Below are 25,404 nucleotides of genomic sequence, written 5' to 3'. Positions count from 1 at the left end.
AATCCGGTGATGGTTTCCGATTATATAAATATAGGGCTCCAATGAAAGATATTTGGGAGTTGACCACGAAACTGATATCATCGTTCGGGACCAACTGCCTAGAGACATCCCACCCCCATAACAACAACGGCCAAAATTAAAGCTTCTAGGAACCCAGCAAGGATGATCGAGAGACCGGTTTATATGGGAGCTATATCTGGTTATAAACCGATTTTAACGGTACTAAACACATTTATTGGAAGTCACAACAGAACACTATATGAAAAATTTTGGCCAAATCGGATAAAAATTGCGGCTTGTAAGGGCTGAAGAAGTTAAATCGGGAGATCGGATTATATGGGAGCTATATCATGGTCCTGACCAATTTAAACCGTGCTTGGCACAGTTATTGAGAATCCAAACAGAGCAATATGTGCAAAACTTCAACCAAATCAGATAAAAATTGACGCATCCAGGGGCTCAAGAAGTCAAATCGAGCGATCGGTTTCTTTGATGGCTATATCAGGTTATAAACCGATTTGCACCGTACTTAGCACAGTTATTGGAAATCAGAACAGAACACTACATGAAAAATTTCAGCCAAAACAGACAAGAAGTCAAATCGGGAGATCGGTTTATATGGGTGCTATATCAGGTTATAACACGATTTGGACCGTATCTGGCACAGTTGTTGAAAGTCAGAACAGAACACTACATGCAAGAAGTCCAATCTGGAGATTGGTTTATATGGGAGCTATAACTAAATCTGAACCGATATGGTCTATGTACAATCCCCAACGACCTACATCAATACTGAGTATCTCTGCAAAATCTCAAGCGCATTTTTGGCTCAATTTCATTCCGGCAGATGCAGCTGTCTCAACTCATACAGAGCTAGGATAAATGCCAACGTGAGGGATGTGTGTCCTGATTGTGACCTGGAACCACACGAAACCCGCCATATGTCGTTTTTTGTTCCTCCGACCTCAGGCCAAAGTTGAGGTGGAAGTCAGGGCAAGCATGCTCAACTGCTAACCCCTCACTCCGACTACACAGCTCTGAGACTGACAGCCCTTCCCATGATTCAAAGAAGCTCTTTGCAACTTCTAACCAGTCTCGACTTCACAAAGTTCGTCGCTAGAGCCTTTAGCGACGACTGGCTGTCCATATAAATTATGATATTCTGCTCCAGCCGTCACTCCCGCATTGACATTATCTCCAATACCTTTAGGACCACCGGAACGCTGTACACTTCCAAAAGTCTATGAGTCTGGCAAAAACACAGAAAAGCAGTGCTAGAAGTAGCGAATTCATAGGATCGATACTAAAAGGAGTGAGCTGCCGCTCTATCGGGAGGCTAAATACCTGGGCATAATTTTTGACCATAAATATAACTGGAGAATGAACGTTGAGGAGAGAGTTAAACGAAGGATGAGTGAGCTATAATAATGGCACAACTCAAAAGCCAGGATTTAGAAACTTAGACCTGGGGTGATCCAGTGGATGCACACTTCTTTGGTTTGGCTGATCCTCAACGTCCAAAATGGGCACATAAGCCAATCACGGATATATGGGACTCGGTTTGTTTGTTCCGTACAGAGTGAAAAACAGCAGAACTGATTTTCTGGAAATTTTCGCATATTGTATAGGTTGGACTGGAAGGAAACATAGGATATATAATTTTTTAGGTATCGGAAGGGGGACGGACCCTCCCCTTATGCCAAAAACACAACCCAAAATCAAAAGTAGACCGATCGGGACAATATAGGTATCAAATGAAAGGTATTGGAGAGTAGAATACGAATATGGTAATAAAATTTGAGTCTAAGTACCCATCGGGCCGCCCTAACCCCAAAACTCCCCCAAACAGACATATTGGACGTTCATTTCAATATGGGGCTCAAATGAAAGGTATTCGAGAGTAGATTTCGAATCTGGCATACAAAATCAGATCGAAGTATAGGGTGTCACGCCACCTCCCAAAAACACCATTAGACCCATAATGACTATATGGTACTTGGCTGAACCGATTTTCTTAAAATTTTCATAAATTATGTGCGTTTGTCTGGAAGTAAACATGGGCTATATAATTTTTAGATATCGGGTGGAGGCGGACCCTCCCCCTTACCCCAAAAACACCACCCATATCCGAAAGTGGTTCAATGGGCACAATAAGGGTATCAAATGAAAGGTATTGAAGACCAGAACACGAATATGGTATTAAAAATTGGGTGCAAGACCCAGCGGGGGCCCCTCCCCCCAACCCCATAACTTTTCTAAACAGTTATTTTCGAAGTTCATGTCAATATGGGACTCAACTGAAAAGTATTAGGCAGGAGATTGCAAATATGGCATAAAATATTAGGTCCAAGTAATGGGAGGTCGTCCACCCCGAAATACCCCCAAATGGGCATATTAGCCTATCATGCCTATATGGGACTCAAATGAATGGTATTTGGGAGTAGATTACGAATATGATATTAAAATTTGCTTTTCCTCCTAAAGGGCTCAATTAGAGAGATTTGGAAGTGCAGCACGAATTTGATATCCATATTTGAGTCGAAATGTCTGAGGTGCCATCCCTACCCTAATGAGAACATTACCCTAAGGAAGAACATTACCACCAGAAACCGAGAGGGGGCGGATTCTCACACATCAATGAGTAGGGACGTCAATGATAAGAGACCTTTTTTTTATAGCCGAGTCCGAACGACGTCCCGCAGTGCGACACCTCTTTGGGGAAAATTTTTTATTTTTTTTTTTCGAGGGGATAAACGCCGCTTTGTCCTTTGTAATCGCCGGGATTCGAACGCGTTCAACGTCATAGGCTAAAATGGCACGAATTCGATATCCGCATTCAGGGCGAAGTGTCCCCGCCCTAAAAAGATATAAGAGAGTTAATGAAGGCGCATCGGAGCATATTCAAGAAGCTACAAGCTTTTTAAGTTAAATGTCTCAAGTTTAAACTCAATGATAAGAACCTTTTCTTATAGCTGAGTCCGAACGGCGTCCCTTTATAGCCGAGTCCGAACTGCGTCCCGCAGTGCGACACCTCTTTGCGGAACATTTTTTAAACGCCTTGCATGGCTTGTACCTCGCAAATGTCGCCAGCATTAAGAGGGGATGAATATCGCTTCGTCGGATGTTCTCGCCAGGATTCGAACGCGTTCAGCGTCATAGGCTACAACGGCATAAATTCGATATCCGCATTCAGGGCGAAGTGCCCCCGCTTTAAAAAAATATTAGAGAGTTAAAGAAGGCGCAGTGGAGCATATTCAAGAAGCTACAAGCATTTTAAGTTAAATACCTAAGAATTTTAAGAGTTAAAGTTTAAGGATTTCGATAAAATTATGGGTTGCACAAAAAGTAATTGCGGATTTTTTAAAAGAAAGTAAATGCATTTTTAATAAAACTTAGAATGAATTTTAATCAAATATACTTTTTTTAAACTTTTTTTCTAAAGCAAGCTAAAAGTAACAGCTGATAACTGACAGAAGAAAGAATGCAATTACAGAGTCACGAGCTGTGAAAAAATTTGTCAACGCCGACTATATGAAAAATCCGCAATTACTTTTTGGGCAACCGAATAGAAACACCATTTTAACCACTTTGAGTGTAGAGTGAAATTTTTTTAGAAAAATTTCAGGTCCTTTGCTTTATTGGAGTCAAAGTAAGTCAAAAAGGGAACACTTTTTAAAAAAAAAATTTATTCAACGTCATTATCTCGGTCAACATCTTGCAGAGACAAAGTCCATACTGCACTTTGATTACAAAAAGTTCCATCGTATCTTTACTAGTCCTTTTTAAAGTCCTCTCACTTTCAGTGGCAGACTAAAGAAATTTCTACACGTGTCAGCTTTTCGACTTTTACCCCAAATTGTCCTTTGATATTTGAACTGAAATTATTGCTTATTTCCGGTCATCGTCATAGCACAAATAAACAAAAGAAAAAGAACTCGTAAAACGAAATATTCAACAACCTTACAGAGAGAGAGAGAGAAAAAAAAATAAAACACAAGACAAACACATCCTTAAATAATCTGTCTATTTGCTATTGACAAATACAAAAATAGGATTTCCAAAGATTTTCATTTCCCCTGGGGGGTTTATATATCATCTTGGCTTAATAGACCTCGGTGGTGTTCTCGTTGACAGCGGCCGTCGAGGGATTACATTCTAATCAAAGATAAAAAGGGAATACGATTATTGTCTTTTGAGTGTGTGTGTGTGGGAGGAGGGTTAACAAAAGTTCAAGGTCACTTGCATACGTACTATCTACACTACGCCAGCCTACAGGAAGACTTTTCTCCACATTATCCTCGGCTATCCAAGAGTGCAAGGGTTCATAGTATTCCAGAAAGGCGGTGGCTGTCAGTTTTTCGGCATTTTTAATGGTGACGTTTCGGATAATTTGACGCCAGGGTTTTGTGGAAGCGGCAGACATGATTTCTCTAGAAGACAGTATAAGGTTAATGTGGAAAGAGAATTTTCGCAAAAAGTAAATGGTCTTAGCCTTACTTAAACATTTGTCCTGCCTGCCTGTGATTGGCAAAATCGCAATTGTGTAAAATTTTATAGGCATTGCCACGCTGGAATTCACCTATCTTAAGGCAGACTGACCTATAAATTTGATAGCCTAAAAATTCGCCAAAAAGTTTCCTAAAAAAAACAGGGAAAGTTTGTTAGCATACCACAAAACACCAATTTGAACATGTGACCACCTCATATGGTCTAAATTCAGTCTCTCTCTCACCTGGTACTACGAAATTGATCCACTATGCCCTCGTAGAATTTATAGGGCATATCATATGAACCCTCTTTCGTTTCAGTCGAAGGACCCACACCCATATACTTGGCCATTAGATTCCAGTAATGGCAGTTATAATTTTCGGGAGCAACCTTATTGTCAATCATGTCAATCCAAAGTTTTTCATGGACAAAATAAGTGGGTATAGATAGAACAGTGTGGACGGCCTAAAGGAAAAAAAATAAGTAAGAGCGTGCTAAGTTCGGCCGGGCCGAATCTTATATACCCTCCACCATGGATCGCATTTGTCGAGTTCTATGCGCGGTATCTCTTTTTAGGCAAACAAGGAATGTTGAATAAGCTATTGGAGCTATATCAAGTTATAGTCCGATTCGGACCATAAATGAATGTTGTACATTGTAGAACTCATTGTGTAATATTTCAGTTCATTCGAATAAGAATTGCGCCTTGTAGGGGCTCAAGAAGCAAAATCGGGAGATCGGTATATATGGGAGCTGTATCAGGCTATAGATCGATTCAGACCATATTAGACACGTATATTGAAGGTCATGAGAGAAGCCGTTGTACAAAAATTCTGCCAAATCGGATGAGAATTACGCCCTCATCCGATTTGCAGCTCTATCAGGTTATGTACCGATTTGAATCATATTTAACACAGTGATACCAAAACACCACGTGCAAAATTTCAGTCAAATCGGATAATAATTGCGCCCCCTAAAGCCTGAAGAAGTCAAAACCCGAGATCGGTGTATATGGCAGCTATATCAAAACATGGACCGATTTGAACCATACTTAGCGCAGTTATTGGAAGTGATACCAAAACACCACGTGCAAAATTTCAGTCAAATCGGACGAGAATTGCGCCCTCTAGAGGCTCAAGAAGTCAAGACCCAAGATCGGTTTATATAGCAGCTATATCAAAACATTTACCGATTTGAACCATACTTAGTGCAGTCGTTGGAAGTGATACCAAAACACCACGTGGAAAGTTTCAGTCAAATCAGATGAGAATTGCGCCCTCTAGAGGCTCAAGAAGTCATGACCCAAGATCGTTTTATATGGCAGCTATATCAGGTAATGGACCGATTTGAACCATACTTAGCGCAGTTATTGGAAGTGATACCAAAACACCACGTGGAAAATTTCAATCAAATCGGACGAGAATTGCGCCCTCTAGAGGCTCAAGAATTCAAGACCCAAGATCGGTGTATATGGCAGCTATATCAAAACATGGACCGATTTGAACCATACTTAGCGCAGTTGTTGGAAGTGATACCAAAATACCACGTGGAAAATTTCAGTCAAATCGGATGAGAATTGCGCCCTCTAGAGGCTCAAGAAGTCAAGACCCAAGATCGGTGTATATGGCAGCTATATCAAAACATGGACCGATTTGAACCATACATAGCGCAGTTGTTGGAAGTGATACCAAAATACCACGTGGAAAATTTCCGTCAAATCGGACGAGAATTGCGCCCCCTAAAGCCTCAAGGAGCCAAGACCCGAGATCGGTGTATATGGCAGCTATATCAAAACATGGACCGACTTGAACCATACATAGCGCAGTTATTGGAAGTGATACCAAAACACCACGTGGAAAATTTCAGTCAAATCGGACGAGAATTGCGCCCTCTAGAGGTTCAAGAAGTCAAGACCCAAGATCGGTTTATATGGCAGCATATCAAAACATGGACCGATTTGGCCCATTTACAATCCCAACCGACCTAAACTGCTAAAAAGTATTTGAGCAAAATTTCAAGCGCCTAGCTTTACTCATTCGAAAGTCGAGCTTTCGACGGACAGACGGACGGACATGGCTAGATCGACTTAAAATGACATGACGATCAAGGACATATATACTTTATGGGATCTCAGACGCATATTTCGAGGTGTTACAAACAGAATGACGAAATAAGTATACCCCCATCCTATGGTGGAGGGTATAAAAACCTTGAAATTCATAAATTAAAGCAAAATCATATAAATTTACCATTCGATATAAGCGATTTAGATTCAAAATGTCATCATAGTCATAGGTGGTCAATAGACCCAAACGCTCTTGCAAATGTTTCGGTGTGGAAGCTGATAAAATAACCGCTTCACCCATGGCATTGCCAAAACCTGGAGCCGCCTCCTGATTCAGACCAACGGAGAGATTATTCTTCAGAATAGCATATTGTATGTGTGTTATATCGCCATGGGTCTGCAGCAGCTTTTTGTAGTAGACCTTGGGACAGTAGTTCAATTCGATTTCGGCATAAGTGAATATGCGGGACTTGCAATCGGGTCCACCTTCTGCAGGTTCCATTTCTATGAAATTGTCACGCATGAAATCTCTGTAAAAGTAAAGAAAAAATCCAAAATTATTTACGGTGTCGTACAAAATGATCCATCCTGACCGGAGGTTGCAATATAAACACTTTCAAACGTGGTAACGTGGCAAAGTGGTACGCAAAATTTGCCCACCTTCGTCTTCTCGTGAACAGTCAGATTTCAGTCTTCTCTGGATTAACATTGAGGTCCGTAGGTCTAGCCCAGTCGTACGCAATCTTTCCTTTCCTTTCGGACCTTCTGCATAGCTCGTTCGGATATTTATCCCTTAGACATCGTCGGTTCAAATCCCTCCTTAGATCCATTAAGGAACAGAGACAAACATACTTCGGATAGTATTTGCGCCCTCTAGAAGCTCAAGAAGTCATATCGGCCAATCGGTTTATATGGAAGCTATATCAAGTTATGAACCGATTTACATAATATTAAGCGTGTAATTTGGAAGCGAAACAAAAGTGTCACCTATGGGAAAAATTTCACCCAAATCGTATAATAATTGCGCCCTACCAGAGACGCAAGAAGTGAAAGCGAGTGATCGCTTAATATGGGAGCAATATCAGGTAACGGGGTGGCCACCGTGGCGCAGAGGTTAGCATGTCTGCCTATAACGCCGAACGCCTAAGTTTAAATCATGGCGTCGCTGTAAATCTGCGAGTTGACAGTCTCAGTGAGTGGCCGGACGGAAGCGGATCTTTCTTAAATGCTGAGTGCCCATGATGCTCAATATGACAAGTCGAGTTAGTGGCGCCTTTAAATAACCATAACGCACACGTGGCTATTGGTCCTATGGGCAGGAACGAGCTTGATCACTATTTTCAAAACACTTCAAACTGCTGTAGACACCAAACGCAAATGGAGGGAACTACGTAACATTTGAATCGGAGATAGAACTAAAGATCTTAACAATTCGAATGTTGACTTGAATGAGCTTAACGAACTTTTTTTTAATATTCAACCTGTGGAACCAATTTTGGACATATATGAAGAGCTATGCACTCCATCCATTGATAATCCATTTATATTCCGCTGGGCAATGGGAATGAGGTTTTCGAAAGCATTCACAAAATTAAATCCAATGCTATGGAATTAGAAGAAATTGATCCACGCTTTCTGAGGCTATTACTGCCTGACTTAGTACCCTATATAACATACATTTTCAACTCTATATTGACTAAATCAATTTTTCCTGCTGAGTGGAAAATCACACAGATTTTACCTATTCCTAAAGCAAAGAGAGGAGAAGCCTTTCAATTCATTCAGCTCATTAAAAAGTAAAAATTTGGAGAAAGATGGCTATAGTCATATATCGATTTATATCGAAGCCAGAAATTCCACCTCCGCTTTCTGCCTTACATTTTTTTGACGATATTATCCATCAAGAGTTTGTGTTAAGTATGGTGAAAGGGGTGGAAAGGGCCTACGCTAGGTAATTCGCTTCTTAAAATGGTGTCTGTGGTCAGTCCTCTCGTCTTATTAAAATTTGCCTATATAGTTATCGATAACTCGAATTTTGTATAGCACTAAAATATTAGCAGTTCCACAATTGCAAAAACAATTAAATGTTGATCTATCCGCTATTTGGCTTACACTCATTCTACGTCATACATAGTGAGCTCACTACTTGTTGGAGGAGTGTGGAGAACATACACCTACTGCATAGGCATGTGTGTGTGTGTGGTGGGCTTTGCTTCTTCAAATAATGTCTGTTGTCAGTTCCTTCAGTTTTTTTTTGTTAAACATTCGTGCATGCGTGTGTTCTTTTGCAATGTGCCAATAATTGACCAATGGTTTCGGTGCCTGCAATGTTGTTGAATGCTGCCAAGAAACGCGGAAAGAAATGAAAGAAGTTCGTATAATCAGTTAGAAAAAGTGAGAGTATTTAGAGAGAGAGAAAAACATGGTGTGAGGGAGAGAACGGTTTGAATGCCACATTTTCATTGCCTATAAATCCATTTGTACAAATAATGCATGTTGTTGTCACGCTACATCATTTCAAAACAACAGCAGAACAACATTCATAGAAAGATTGTTTGACGAAAGCCGTGCATTGCATTGCATGTCTTTTGTAAATCTCACTTAACACTCTCAAAGGCAACTAATATGCGGCGATTGGTCTGAATTTTTTTAGAGTTGATTGAATAAATTCTTATAGCTTTCAAAGGGATTATTTTATAGCTTTCAAAGGGATTATTTTTCTGTTGTACCAACCAACAGGAAAGGAATTAGGGAAGAGAATGCCAAAATAATTTTAGACCCAAATGTCTGGGGAGAGAGGCCAATGTGAGATTTAAATGAAAGGGGTTTGGGAGCGCGTTTGTAATTTTATTGGTTCAGTATAGACTAAACAGGTAAACGTGAGCTAAGTTAGGCCGGGCCGAATATTGGGAACCCACCACCATGGATTCTGCTAAATACTTATATAATAAATAAATAATAAAAATAAATTTAGTTGAAGGGCGTTATTTTATTCTACATACCAAATTTCTGTCAAACCAGCAAAAATTGAAGCTTCTAGCAACCGAAGAAGGATGATCGAGAGACCGGTTTACATAGGAGCTATATCAGATTATTAGCCGATTTCAACCGAATTTGGAACAGTTGTTGGAAGTCATGATAAAACACGACGTGCAAAAGTTCAGCCAAATCGGACAGAAAATTGTGGCTTCCAGGGGCTCAAGAAGTCAAATTGGGAGATCGGTTTATATGGGAGCTGTATTTAAATCTGAACCGATATTACTCATTTGCAATCCCCAACAACCTACATCTATATTAAGTACCTGTGCAAAATTTCAAGCGGCTAGCTTTACGCGTTCGACCGCTATCGTGATTTCGACAGACAGACGGACATGGCTTGATCGACTCAGAGCGTCGAGATGACCAAAGATATATCTACTTTATGAGGTCTTAGGCGAATATTTCGAGGTGTTACAAACGGAATGACTAGATTAGTATAACCCCATGCTATGGGGGTAGGTATAAAAACTACTAAACCGATTTTCTTGAAATAAGTAAGAGGTTTTTATTTTTGATATAGGAAAGGTGTTGGATCCTCCTCCCAACCCCAAAAATAGAAGTGGGCCGTCCAGGACAAAATGAGACTCAAATGAAAGATATTTGAGAGTATAGTACTTTAAGTAAATTGTTATTTTAAATTGGGTCCAAGTATCTAGGGAGCTGTCATCACCCTAAACGCCCCTTTAAACACCATTCTCAAAAAAAACATAAAAACGGCCATACAATATAAAACTCAAATGAAAGGTATTTAAAAGAAGATAACAAAACTGACATCTATTTTCAGGATCAAGTGTATGGGAGGCCGCCCCACCCCAAAACTCCCCACAAGCCGGACATATTTTTCGATTTTGGCAATATGGGGCTCCAAAAAAAGGTATTTGGAAGTAGAACAAGGATTAGGTAATCAATTATGGTTCTAAAAGTCTGGCAGCCCGCCCCACCCCCATATTGTCATGTTCGGTAAGTATGTCCTGTTTGGGGTTGTGGTGGAACCCAGGCATTTGGCCCCACAACTGGATACCAAATTCGTGTTCTACATCCAAATACCTTTCCTATTACCATGGTCAAAAAATTTCCTATTCGGGGGTATCTTTTTGGGGTCGGATGGCTTTTTGGGGTATGTTAGGTTCGCATTCTACTTAAAATATACATCACCTGATCCCCACATTTTCATGATTTGTCTGTTAAACTATTTGGGGTGGTCAAAGGGGTAAAAGCGCCACCCGGATTCTTGGACACAAATTTGAGTTTCATATTCTGAATCTACTATCGAATACCTTTCATTTAAACCTCAAATAACTACTTAGTTATGATCAGCTCATAATACGAAACCAGTCCCCAGGTTTAGGGAGTTGAGGCGAACCTCAATTTCTTGGACCTCATTTTTAATGTCATATTCAATGGTTTTTTTTGGTCCATTAGGTGGTGGAATAATCAATAACGGTTTGGTACAAAAACCAATAACGGTCTGATGCTAAAAGCAATAACAGATTGGTATTAAAACCAACACCAGTTCGATAATAAGGCTAGTACTAAACGGTACCAAATATTTTCTGTTTCATCCATTCCATTCGGTATTGTTTCCGTACCAGCTTTTGCAAAGCAACACCATTACTTGTTGGATAAAGGCAAGTCAAAAGCAATGAAAATATGAATGCTTTATAAAAGCGAAGGGAGGCCATCTGTTCTCTGGTGTAAGGCCAAATATTCAAAACATTCAGCTTCTAATCAGTGTATAGTCCAGATATTTTTACGAAAATCCTATGTTTATGCTATTTAATTAGCATTATATGCGTGGAAATTTGCAACTTTTCTCGACAATGAAAACAATCTCGAAGAAATAGAAATTTAAGACAAATGCTTAACAATTACTGTGAATAACTTAATCGTATTCTGAAAAATATATGAAATTTACTAACATTTGCAAGAAAAGCCCATGAACGATGCTATTATGCATAGTTGTGGAAGGCGCAAGAAGAAAACTCATTAGAAGTTTCCCTCTGCAAATGGTGCTTCTTGTCGGCCTCTTCAGTTATTTAACTATGAAGATCTATCGATAACAGGCGATAACTCGCATTTTGTATAGCCCTAAAGAAGTAACAGTTCCTTTAATGCAAAAACCAATGTTGATCCACCGTTACTTGGCTCTCACTCTCTTTAATATGTTTTTCACTTATTCAATGTGAGCGGAGTGGGGGGAGAACTCAATACTGCTCTTCTTAGTGAGTGTGGACAACATATGACTACTGCATAGATTTCTTTGTGTTTGTGTGTGGGGTGCTTTTGCTTCCACAAATGCTGTAGCCCTGCAAACATTTTCTATCGTGCGAGTAACTAAATATGCACTCAAGGAAGTTGAAAACCATGTCAGGCGATGTCATTAATTAACTAACTAATTAACGAAACATGAATGATAGAATTCAGACAGTAATGTATTGTGTTGTTTTAAATCATGAAATCTCTACAAACTATCATACAAAAGGACCTAAAAAGTGACTATTCTAGGAGGGAGTGAGAAAGTCACTTCCAAATGTTTGGAGGGTACTACTGCATAGATGACTATTGCATAGATTTGTTTGTGTTTGTGTGTGGGGTGCTTTTGCTACCTCAAATGCTGTAGTTTGTCAGACACTTCAGTTTTTTATTAAGCATTTGTGCGCGCGTTAGTGTTTTCGTGGTCTCTGTAGGACTATGCCAATAACAATAACTGACCAAGTATTTTTACAAAGTAAAACAAATTTAATACAAAATCATTAAAAATACCTATTAAAAATTGTGAATATTGTGTATAAATAAAAGTTCGAAAAATTATAAAAAGTTAAAACTCTCCATTTCTTCTGAAGCTTAAAATTGCAGGTTTCATTTTGCATGGGGTTGCAAAGAAAAATATCCTCCTTCATAAAAATATTTGTTCGAAATATTATGCGAAGTGTTTTAAAGTGTACAAATCGTGTATGTGTTTGTAAATAATTTTCTACAATTCATTCTTTTCGGTTTCGGAACTTGCAAAAACGCGGAAGAAAAAAATGACCTGTTAATAGTTTGCGAAAACGGTGTGTGTGAGAGGAGGAGAGAGCATAGAAACAGCAACAGTGTGAGAGGTCATGTGCGCAAAACTCTTAGTAGCGCTAATCAATGTGTATTGGAAAAATGCGACAATGCAACAGAAAGAAAAACAGTACAAGACAAGAGCAACCAAAAAATTAGTTTAAATGGCCCTGCAAATTTGGAAAAAAATAATTAAAAAAGCGATTTGAATTTGTGAAACATCAAACTCTCCCGTGTCATCAAATTTAATATTGGCAAGTAAGTAAGCACTTTTTTCATAGACGATATAACATGAGAAGAATTTATTTAAATCGATATACATAGGTAATAAGCAATTTAAAAAATAAGTGTTCATGTAACTATCCCGTATAAAAGACAAAATTTTCTATAATCCATCCGATAGGTAAGATTAGATTAGTTTGAAAAGATGGTGCGGTTGTTAATCCGCCCCATGTCACTATGGACATACACCTTAGCCAGTAATCGGCTTGTCGTGGGCTCTTAATACAGAAAAAAGTAACCTCGAAACAGAAAATCTAAGTTAGGAATTCCGTGCTACTTACAAAATCCTTAATTGTTTTCCATTCCACTCCTAAGCTGGTTCATGTCTGGTATTGTGTCCGCACCAAAGTGGCAGTATCTGTTAGACGCGAAAGCCGGGCAATGAAATGGAAAATGTTCCAACGTCTCATCATCTTCCCCGCATTCCCAACGCATGCTATCACTTGCAGCACCGATTTCACGTAAGTGAGCTCGTAGTAATAGCCTCATGTTCTTACGTTTTGAACCCCCCATAGGATTTTCGCCGTCCTACCGACCGTTTCACTGTTCCACAGGGTTGCATGCTAATTCGTCGCCTACGCCCTTAATAGGGATAGCGGCAACACAAAAGGCTTCGGGGTAACCAAGTTTATTGACGGCAAACCCATGGCCTTCACCTCCAAATCGTCTGCCCTTTCATTCCCCCTTACTTCGTTATAGCCCCCCAACCAAGCGATGCGGATTTTGCCAACTTCAGAGAAGGCGTTAATCTCCTTCTTACACTGCAAGACAATTCGTGACCATACCGTCCTGGTTGTTATTGCCCTTATGGCAATTTTACTGTCCGCAAAGATGTTCACAGTCGACGTCCTCGACACTTTAACACCACACCACACCACGCTTTTCGTGATCGCCCGGATCTCCGCCTGCAGGACCGTATTAGGGCCAGGCAGTCTAAAACAGATCTCCCTGGGTTCTCAATGTAGACCCCCAGGACCACTCTGTCCTCTAGCTTTGATCCATCCGTGTAACATGATCTTCCAGATGGCAATATTAGGGTTCCGGCAATCCAAGACTGTGCAAATGGCAGCAGTGCCTCTCATTCGACCTTAAGTGCCGTCTAAGGTACCCGATCGGAATCCTCTTCCCTTACTACCAGGTTTCCTATCGTCGCCACAATTATACCACGATGGGATGAGCTGCTCCCATCCTCAATCTATTCTCCCATCGCCTTAAGTCTCATAGCCGCAGTGGCTGCCTCACACTTAATCTGTATGTCAATGCGTCGGATATCATCGCTCCGCCTATGCCAAGACAACATGTTCTCTGAACCTGTTGTAGGGTCCTTATGTTGCACGTTTTCTCCATAGCAGTCTGCCAAACTACTGAGGTGTAAGTAAGTATTGGTCTAATCACGCTCCTGTAGAGCCAGTGGATTATCTTCGGATTCAGGCCCATTTCCACCCAACTTTGAGCCGGCTTCTTAGTACGCTCCTGAATGTGACACTTCCATTTTAGTTTCCTGTCCAAGATCACACCTATGTATTTGATTCTTGTCAGATATCGAAATCGTTTCGTTGAGGAAACGTGGTGCTCTAAATTGGCCCATCTTCGTCCTCCTCGTGAACAGGCATATTTCAGTCTTCTCTGGGTTAACATTGAGACCTCTGGGTCTAGCCCAGTCATATGCCATATGCAAGACCCTTTCGGCCCTTCTGCATAGCTCGTTCGGATCCTTACCCCTAAGAAGTATTATGACATCGTCTGCGTAGCTGACCGGTTCAAATCCCTGCTCAGTCAGCATCCGTAATAGGTCATTTATGGTGGTCATTCATAGGAGCGGCGGTAAAATGCCCCCCTGTGGCGTTCCTTCTGCCACTTTCTCCCTTATATTTATGTCATGGAACACGCAATTTATTCACCTGTTCCATAGTACATGGTTTATCCAGTTTCTAAGGACCCGATTCACCCGGTACTGGTCTAAGGATTGGATCAATCTGCCGGTATGTACATTATTACACGCTCCCTTGGAGTCAATGCAAACCGCCAATGTGTACGTCTTGGCAACCCACACTTGGATTTCAACTTATTTCGGAAGCTTATCGGATTCGTCGCTGGCCGTGCTATTCTAAACCTAATGTAGCGATGGTCAGAGAAAGAGTGTTTCATGGAGACCCTCAAATCCTGCACCTCATCGATTAGATTTTCCGAACATATTGTCACATCTAATACTTCCTCCCTAATCCTTTTAACAAAGGTAACGGTGTTACCAATATTAAGTGTTACTAATAACACTGGTCGTTAGTATTCAAGATCTCTGCCCCGCTTATTAGTGTCGGTACTTTTAGCCATATGTAGATAGCCAAGATATTTTTTTACAAAAATAAAGAATTTTAATGTAATACGCGATATGGTAAACATTTTTTTGTAGCTATTTGAGTTTATATAAAGAAACCGCTTTATGAAGAATGCTACATTCATCTAGAAACTTAACTCAAAAAAGTTACAAAATGCATAGCAACTAATACCACAACATCCCTTCTATTCTCATTGTTTGTATTAATTCCTATCCATTACAATATAAAGAGACACTTTTAAGTTATCGATAACAACCATAAAAATTGCACATAAATTTCATTCATTCGTAAAATTTGCATAGACCACTTGTTGAATGGGGACTGAGGTGAGGTATTCACTCCTGCATCGATATGTGTGTGCGTGCTAAAACATTTGAAAGCAACCCACTTATTCGACAAATCCATTAGAGCGACCAATCTTAATTGTATTGTAAAAAAAATATTTAAAGATGTCTACAACTAAATCTAACCATGAGAACTTCTTCCTTTTATTTCATTTTTAAATTTATTTCAATAACTTCTACGACGGAATGTATACCTTAATTGTTATCGATAACAAACTTTCACTTGCTCTTTGCTAAATCCAAAGAAGGAGTAGGGGTAATTGCAAAGACAGTCAGGCGACCACTCAGTTATTAGAACTACTCTCCTTCTCGTCATGTGTTAAGTAACAAGTGGAATGGGAGAATAACACACTGAGGGGGAGAATATTACACTGCAGCATAGGTTAGTGTGTGCGCAAAGTCACTGCGCATGACTTTGCTTCTTTGAATGGCATCTGTTGTCAACCTCTTCAGTTATCTTCTTAACATTCGGGAGTGCGTTCGTGTTTCATACCTTCTGCGCTAATTTGTTAATAATTACTAAAGTGTCATTTAAACATTTATAATTATCAATAAAGAAATACTAAACTGCACTGCTGCTCTTCGTCATGTGTAGTGTTCACGTTATGTTGAAGGAGTGGGACAATATATGACAACTGCATAGATTTGTGTGTGGGGTGCTTTTGCTTCCTCAAATGTTATAGGTTGTCAGTCCCTTTAGTTGTTTGTTAAAAATTCGTGCGTGCGTAATGTTTTCGAGGGCTCTATTGGTCTATGCAAATAACAATAATTGAATAACTATGAAGATCTATCGATTACAGGCGATAACTCGCATTTTGTACAGCCCTAAAGAAGAAGGAGTTTCATTGATTTAAAGACAAATGTTGATCCACCGTTACTTGGCTCTCATTCTCTTTAATATGTTTGTTCACTCATTCTATGTGCGGGGAGTGGGGTAGAACTCAATACTGCTCTACGTCATATCGTTTGTGGTGTTCTCGTTATGTTGAAGGAGTGCAGACAACATATGAAAACTGCATAGATTTGTTTGTGTGTGGGATGATTTTGCTTTTGCAAATGCTGTAGGTTGTCAGTTGCTTCAGTCTTTTATTAAACGTTCGTGCGTGCGTTGGAGTTTTCGTGGGCTATATTGGACTATGCCAATAACAATAAATGACCAAATATTTTTACACAGAAAAACAAATTTAATACTAAAACATTACAAGTACTCATATAAATAATGTGAATATTGTGTATTAATAAAAGTTCGAAAAATCGTAAAAAGTTAAAACTGTCCATTTCTTCTGCTGCTTCCTAATTGAAGCTTTCATATTGCATGGTGTTGCAAAAAAAAATATACTCCTTCATAAGAATGTGTGTTCGAAATATTACGCGTAGTGATTTAAATGTGCATGTGTTTGTAAATAATTTTCAACAATTCATTCTTTTCGGTTTCGATACTTGCTAAAACCCGGAAGAAAAAAATGACCTGTTAATAGTTTGTGAAAACGGTGTGTGTGTGAGGAGGGGAGAGCATAGAAAAAGCAACAGTGTGAGGAGTCATGTGCGCAAAACTCTTAGCAGCGCTAATCAATGTGTATTGGAAAAATGCGACAATGCAACAGAAAGAAAAAACAGTAAAAGACAAGACCAACCAAAAAATTAGTTAAATGTCCCTGAATATAAAAAAAAACTTATTCAAAAAGCAAATTGAATTTGTGAAATACCAAACTCTCCTGTGTCATCTAATTGTCTACTGGCAAGTAAGTAACAATTTTTTTCATAGACAATACAACTTGAGAATAATTTATTTAAATTGATATACATAGGTCAGTTGGGGTTGTGGTAGACCCCAGAGACTTGGTCCCAAAAGTTTAAATCAATTTCGTGCTCTACCCCCAAATTAACTAATTTTTCCATGAAGGAACTACAGATACTTCTCTCATTTCAATGATTGTAGTCGGAATTAAGTTTAAGCTCAATGATAAGGGGCTTTCATTTTTATGCCGACTCCGAACGATGGGCCGCATAGCGACTGCACTTGATAGAGAAGTTTTAACATGGCGGGATACTTTACAAGTGTAGCCAGCATTAGTAAGAGGATAAACACCGCTGAAAATGTGTTTGATGTTCACGCCGGGATTTGAACCCAGGCGTCCGCGTCATAGACGGACATGCTAACCTCTGCGCCACGACGGCCTCTATCTCCAAAGACCATCCATTTAGATCCATATTGCCATAGTCGGTAAATATGTGCGATTTGAGGGTTTTTTTGTGGTGGGGTGACCCACAACACACTAAGTCCCACAGTTCGATACCAGATTCGTTTTCAAGTACCAAACACCTTTAATTTGATACCCATATTTAAGTGATTGATCTATAAATCCGTTTGGCGGGTTTTGGGGATGGACGGCCATCCTAAGTACCCCACTCCAGAATTTGATAACAACTTTTTGTTTATGGGTTACCGTAAGTGTGCAAACAAAATTGCGCTTAAGTCGCCATTGCCATCTCAGACGTCTAATGTTTCTAAAAATTAGGGTAAGGGGGAGTTTCTACAAAATTCTTTTTTCTATAGAAATTTGTTGTATTTATACCTATTTTTATTTATGGCAAAGATTGGGACTTTAACTACCTACAACACCTATTGTTAAGGCCCATAAATGACTATATGTCTACCTATTAAACAGTCATAGTTTAGTTTTTTCTTAATCAAATCAAATTGCCATATTAAAGAATTTTCTGTGGTAAAAAAACTATTTCTCCGGTCTATGTATTTGGTGCGGTGGCGATAGTTATTAGTAATGAAATCATCTAATACTTTTTAATAAAAAAATTGTTTCCCAACAGCACGTAGTTTGGGCTTGTCAAGGAAAAGAAGGCCTCTAATCGATTAGCTAAAAATGGTGGAAACTATAATGTTAAGGTTTGCCACTCCTCCTATCACGCTGAACGTCATAAATTTGGGGGTATGTCATTTATTGGTGTCCAAAAAATTCTTAAATCACATTGTCCTGTTAGGTCGTTATCATTGATCAACTGTTTAGGGGTGAGGTGGTCCGCTAGATATATGAGCGGAACCCTCATTTGAACCCCATATTCTCATAATTGGTGTATACAGCCGTTTGGTGGAGGGCGTCTATAGGAGGGTTGGTCGCTACACCCCATCTGCCACTTTAGCACAAATTTGAATGACGCACTCCACTCAAAAATATCAATCACGTGATTGTTTTAATGGGCCAAATAACCTATTGGAGGCGATTTAAGGAGATAAAGCACCATCTAGATTCTTGGAAACAATGTTTAATGTCATATTCTATCTAGCTATGATCGAGTAATATTCCCATTTGGGAGGCTTTTTGTAGGTGGGGTAACCATCAAATAATTGGACTTCATTTTGTATGTCATATTCGTAGTCTACTCTCGAATACCTTTAATTTAAGTCCTATGTTGATATGTATGTCTAATATGTCTGTTTGGAGCAGTATTTGGGGTTGGACGACCTTTTGGATACTCGAACTCAATTTTTAACGCCAAATCCGTATTTTGCTCTCCCATACCTTTCATTTGATACCCATGTTGTTTTTATCGGTCTATTTTGATTTTGGGTGGTGTTTTTGGGGTAACGGGGGAGGGTCCGGCCCCTTCCAATATCAACAAATTATATAGCCTATACCTCCTTACCTGACCATATTCGTAATCTACTCTCGAATACCATTCATTTGAGCCCCATACTGTCATTATCTTTCAATAAACATATTGGGTTGCCCAAAAAGTAATTGCGGATTTTTCATTTAGTCGGCGTTGACAAATTTTTTCACAGCTTGTGACTCTGTAATTGCATTCTTTCTTCTGTCAGTTATCAGCTGTTACTTTTAGCTTGCTTTAGAAAAAAAAGTGTCAAAAAAGTATATTTGATTAAAGTTCATTCTAAGTTTTATTAAAAATTCATTTACTTTCTTTTAAAAAATCCGCAACTACTTTTTGGGCAACCAAATATTTTAGGGGGTTTTGGTTGGCTTCCAAGTTATTTGGATCTAATTTTTAATAAGAAATTCGTTCTCTACTCCTGAATACCTTTTATTTGAGTCCTATATCGTCGCGATCGGCCAACTTTTATTTCTGCTTCGCACATTGGTGGTAATGGGGTGGGTCCGCCCCCCTTCCGATATAAACAAATTATATGGCCTATTGTTCCTTCCAGGCTATCCCAACAATCCGTGCAAATTTCAAGAAAATCGGTTCAGCCGTTATTGCGTCTATACGGAACAAACAAACTTACATACCCACAAATAAACATCCAAACAAATATACAAACATTTATATATAGATATAGAATTTCTTTTAAAAACTTCTTAGACTGTAATAACTTGATTGTTATCGATAACAAGTTTTCACTTGCTCTTTGCTAAATCCAAAAAAGGAGTAGGGGTGATTGCAAAAACAGTCAGGCGACCACTCAGTTATTAGAACTACTCTCCTTCTCGTCATGTGTTAAGTAACAAGTGGAATGGGAGAATAATACACTATGGAGGAGAACACACAACTGCAGCATAGGTGTGTGCGCAATGTCACTGCGCATGACTTTGCTTCTTTGAATGGCATCTGTTGTCAACCCCTTCAGTTATCTTCTTAACATTCGGGAGTGCGTTCGTGTTTCATACCTTCTGCGCTAATTTGTTAATAATTACTAAAGTGTCATTTAAACATTTATAATTATCAATAAAGAAAACTTAAACTGCACTGCTGCTCTTCGTCATGTGTAGTGTTTACCTTATGTTGAAGGAGTGGGACAATATATGACAACTGCATAGATTTGTGTGTGGGGTGCTTTTGCTTCCTCAAATGTTATAGGTTGTCAGTCCCTTTAGTTGTTTGTTAAAAATTCGTGCGTGCGTAATGTTTTCGAGGGCTCTATTGGTCTATGCAAATAACAATAATTAAAAAACTATGAAGATCTATCGATTACAGGCGATAACTCGCATTTTGTACAGCCCTAAAGAAGTAGCAGTTTCATTGATTTAAAGGCAAATGTTGATCCACCGTTACTTGGCTCTCATTCCCTTTAATATGTTTATTCACTCATTCTATGTGCGGGGAGTGGGGGAGAACTCAATACTGCTCTACGTCATATCGTATGTGGTGTTCTCGTTATGTTGAAGTAGTGGGGACAACCCTCCAAACATTTTCTATCGTGCGAGTCACTAAATCTGCACTCAAGGAAGTTGAAAACAATCTCAGGCGATATCATTTTTTACTCTAATTAGTGTCTCGGTACGGGAGAAAACGTGCCACTTGGCGATATATACCCATGAGTGGCTAAATAGGGACTAAAAAAAGTGTAAAATTTGATTATCAACGTCATTTATAAAAATAAATTTTTATTTTCCAAATGTTTTTTTTACCTTTTAGAGTGAGGCTAATTTTTATTTCTCTTTCTAATTTATTTCTTTTCCAAATCAAGATTAATAATCGAAGATTTTATTTGCAATGATTTTCCCTGACTGGGATTTGAACAGCCAACCTTACGATTGTGAGGCGTATGCTATCCCTCTGTGCTACCGGCCTTTCTTCATTACAGAAGGCTAAGTTAACATACATTCTCTTGTTTGGGGTTTTTTGAGTAAGCGTCCAAAACAACAACAAAAAATCTATTTTTAAATTTGTAGCAATAACAGTTGATTATGAGAAACTAATTAGCGAAACATGAATGATAGAATTCCGACAGTACTGTATTTTGTTGTTGTAAATCTTGAAATCTCTACAAACTATCATACAAAAGGACCTAAAAAGTGACTATTCTGGGAGGGAGTGAGAAAGTCACTTCCAAATGTTTGGAGGGAACATATGAAAACTGCATAGATTTGTTTGTGTTTGTGTGTGGGATGATTTTGCTTTTGCAAATGCTGTAGCCCTCCAAACATTTGGAAGTGACTTTCTCACTCCCTCCCAGAATAGTCACTTTTTAGGTCCTTTTGTATGATAGTTTGTAGAGATTTCAAGATTTACAACAACAAAATACAGTACTGTCGGAATTCTATCATTCATGTTTCGCTAATTAGTTTCTCATAATCAACTGTTATTGCTACAAATTTAAAAATAGATTTTTTGTTGTTGTTTTGGACGCTTACTCAAAAAACCCCAAACAAGAGAATGTATGTTAACTTAGCCTTCTGTAATGAAGAAAGGCCGGTAGCACAGAGGGATAGCATACGCCTCACAATCGTAAGGTTGGCTGTTCAAATCCCAGTCAGGGAAAATCATTGCAAATAAAATCTTCGATTATTAATCTTGATTTGGAAAAGAAATAAATTAGAAAGAGAAATAAAAATTAGCCTCACTCTAAAAGGTAAAAAAAACATTTGGAAAATAAAAATTTATTTTTATAAATGACGTTGATAATCGAATTTTACACTTTTTTTAGTCCCTATTTAGCCACTCATGGGTATATATCGCCAAGTGGCACGTTTTCTCCCGTACCGAGACACTAATTAGAGTAAAAAATGATATCGCCTGAGATTGTTTTCAACTTCCTTGAGTGCAGATTTAGTGACTCGCACGATAGAAAATGTTTGGAGGGAGGTTGTCAGTTGCTTCAGTCTTTTATTAACTGTTCGTGCGTGAGTTGGAGTTTTTGTGGGCACTATAGGACTATGCCAATAACAATAACTGGCCATATATTTTTACACAGAAAAACAAATTTAATACTAAAACATTACAAGTACTCATATAAATATTGTGAATATTGTGCATAAATAAAAGTTAGAAAAATTATAAAAAGTTAAAACTCCATTTCTTCTGCTCCTCCTTCATAAGAATTCGTGTTCGAAATATTACGCGTAGTGTTTTAAAGTGTACAAATGTGTATGTGTTTGTAAATAATTTTCAACAATTCATTCTTTTCGCTTTCGGTACTTACAAAAACGCGGAAGAAAAAAATTTCCTGTTAATTGTTTGCTAAAACGGTGTGTGTGAGAGGAGGGGAGAGCATAGAAACAGCAACAGTGTGAGAAGTCATGTGCCCAAAACTCTTAGCAGCGCTATTGGAAAAATGCGACAATGCAACAGAAAGAAAAACAGTAAAAGACAAGACCAACCAAAAAATTAGTTAAATGTCCCTGAATATAAAAAAAAACTTATTCAAAAAGCGAATTGAATTTGTGAAATACCAAACTCTTCTGTCTCATCAAATTTTCTACTGGCAAGTAAGTAACAACTTTTTTCATAGAAAATACAACTTAAGAAGAATTTATTTAAATTGATATATTGGGTTGCCCAAAAAGTAATTGCGGATTTTTTAAAAGAAAGTTAATGCATTTTTAATAAAACATAGAATGAACTTTAATCAAATATACTTTTTTTACACTTTTTTTTCTAAAGCAAGCTAAAAGTAACAGCTGATAACTGACAGAAGAAAGAATGCAATTACAGAGTCACAAGCTGTGAAAAAATTTGTCAACGCCGACTAAATGAAAAATCCGCAATTACTTTTTGGGCAATCCAATACATAGGTCAGTTGGGGTTGTGGTGGACCCCAGAGACTTGATCCCAAAAGTTGAAGTCAATTTCTACCCCCAAACTAACTAATTTTCCCATGGCCATTCCTTTGAGGAACTTGGGAAACTTCTCTCATATCAATGAGTGCAGTCGGATTTAAGTTTAAGCTCGATGATAAGGGGCTTGCATTTTTATGCCGAGTCCGAACGGTGTGCCGCATAGCGACTGCACTTGGTGGAGAAATTTTAACATGGCGGGATACCTTACAAATGTAGCCAGCATTAGTAAGAGGACAAATACCGCTGAAAATGTGTTTGATATTCACGCCGGGATTTGAACCCAGGCGTCCGTGTCATAGACGGACATGCTAGCCTCTGCGTCACGACGGCCTCTACCCCCAAAGACCATTCATTTAAGATCCATATTTCCATGGTCGGTAAATATGTGCGATTTAAGGTTTTTTTTGGGGTGGGGAGACCCACAACACACTAAGTCCCACAGTTTGATACCAGATTCGTTTTCAAGTATAAAACACTTTTAATTTTATACCCATATTGTATTGATTGAACTATAAATCCGTTCGGCGGGTTTTGGGGATGGATAGCTATCCTAAGTACTCCACCCTAGAATTTGATACCAACATTTTGTTTATGGGTTACCGTAAGAGTGCAAACAAAATTCCGCTTAAGTCGCCCTACCCATCTCCGAGGTCTAAGGTTTTTGAAAATTAGGGTAAGGGGGAGTTTCGTCAATTTTCTTTATCTGTAAAAATTTTTTGTATTTTTATTTATTTTCATTTATGGTAAAGATTGACACTTAAACTACCTAAAACACCCATTATTATGGTCTGTCTTATGGTAGAAAAGTTAAAAAATAATGCCGCAAACAACCGCAACGAAATTCCTGTATTTTATTTTTCTTTATTCAGAGGACTGATAGGTTGTCATAGCAATAATAAATTCTGGATGATCAATTTTGACCACTCTGTCCTCTCCCTATTCATGTTTGCTTCTTCAAATCAGCGACGTCGGATTCAGGAAATCCATTTGAAAATAGAAAATAGCAGTATTTGGGGTTAGGCGATCCCTTGGATACTCGAACCCAATTTATAACGCCAAATTCGTATTCTACTCTCCAATACCTTTCATTTGATACCCATGTTGTTTCTATCGGTCCTCTTTTGATTTTGGTTGGTGTTTTTGGTGTAACGGGGGAGAGTCCGACCCCTTCCAATATCAAAAAATTATATAGCCTATACCTCCTTACCTGACCATATTCGTAATCTACTCTCGAATACCTTCCATTTGAGCCCCATATTGTTTCTATTGGTATAATTTTGATTTTGGGTGGTATTTTTGGGGTAAAAAGCGAGAGTCCGGCTCCTTTCAATATCAACAAATTATAAAGCCTATGCCTCCTTCCTTGCCATATTCGTAATCTACTCTCGAATACCTTTCATTTGAGCCCCATACTGTCATTATTGTCTAATAAATCTATTCTAGGGGGTTTTGGGGTCGGGGCGGCTCCCCAGTTATTTGGATCTAATTTTTTATTTTTATCCTGAATACCTTTCATTTGAGTCCTATATCGTCGCGATCGGCCAACTTTTATTTCTGCTTCGTACTTTGGTGGTAATGGGGTGGGTCCGCCCCCCCTTCCGATATGAACAAATTATATGGCCTATTGTTCCTTCCAGACTATCCCACAATCTGTGAAAATTTCAAGAAAATCGGTTCAGCCGTTATTGCGTCTATACGGAACAAACAAACTTACGTACCCACAAGTAAACATCCAAACAAACATACAAACATTTATATATATATAGAATTTCTTTTAAAAACTTCTTAGACTGTAATAACTTAATTGTTATCGATAACAAGTTTTCACTTGCTCTTTGCTAAATCCAAAAAAGGAGTAGGGGTGATTGCAAAAACAGTCAGGCGACCACTCAGTTATTAGAACTACTCTCCTTCTCGTCATGTGTTAAGTAACAAGTGGAATGGGAGAATAACACATTAAGGAGGAGAACACACAACTGCAGCATAGGTGTGTGCGCAATGTCACTGCGCATGACTTTGCTTCTTTGAATGGCATCTGTTGTCAACCCCTTCAGTTATCTTCTTAACATTCGGGAGTGCGTTCGTGTTTTCATACCTTCTCTGCTAATTTGTTAATAATTACTAAAGTGTCATTTATACATTTATAAATATCAATAAAGAAAAACTAAACTGCTCTACTGCTCTTCGTCATGTGTAGTGTTCACGTTATATCGATGGAGTGGGACAATATATGACTACTGCATAGATTTGTGTGTGGGGTGCTTTTG

The 25,404-nt window shown here is 38.7% G+C and overlaps 1 protein-coding gene across 1 annotated transcript in view; it reads right to left on the bottom strand.

Moving 5' to 3' along the window:
- Positions 1-4,007: 4,007 nt before the first annotated feature.
- The window catches only part of LOC106085975 (angiotensin-converting enzyme), a 33,178-nt gene continuing 11,781 nt past the window's right edge, over positions 4,008-25,404 (bottom strand). The window contains exons 3-7 of the mRNA XM_013250465.2: positions 6,738-7,083; positions 4,733-4,953; positions 4,498-4,638; positions 4,252-4,430; positions 4,008-4,155 (exon numbers count right to left, since the gene is read on the bottom strand). Of these exons, the coding sequence (XP_013105919.2) occupies positions 4,103-4,155; positions 4,252-4,430; positions 4,498-4,638; positions 4,733-4,953; positions 6,738-7,083 (940 nt within the window). The 3' untranslated portion in view covers positions 4,008-4,102. The remainder of the gene's footprint in view (positions 4,156-4,251; positions 4,431-4,497; positions 4,639-4,732; positions 4,954-6,737; positions 7,084-25,404) is intronic.

Source organism: Stomoxys calcitrans, chromosome 5 (assembly GCF_963082655.1).
Source record: "Stomoxys calcitrans chromosome 5, idStoCalc2.1, whole genome shotgun sequence".
NCBI classification, from domain to species: Eukaryota; Metazoa; Arthropoda; class Insecta; order Diptera; family Muscidae; genus Stomoxys; species Stomoxys calcitrans.
Note: the sequence above shows the minus strand (reverse complement) of the source record. Positions and strands in the feature narration are given on the sequence as shown.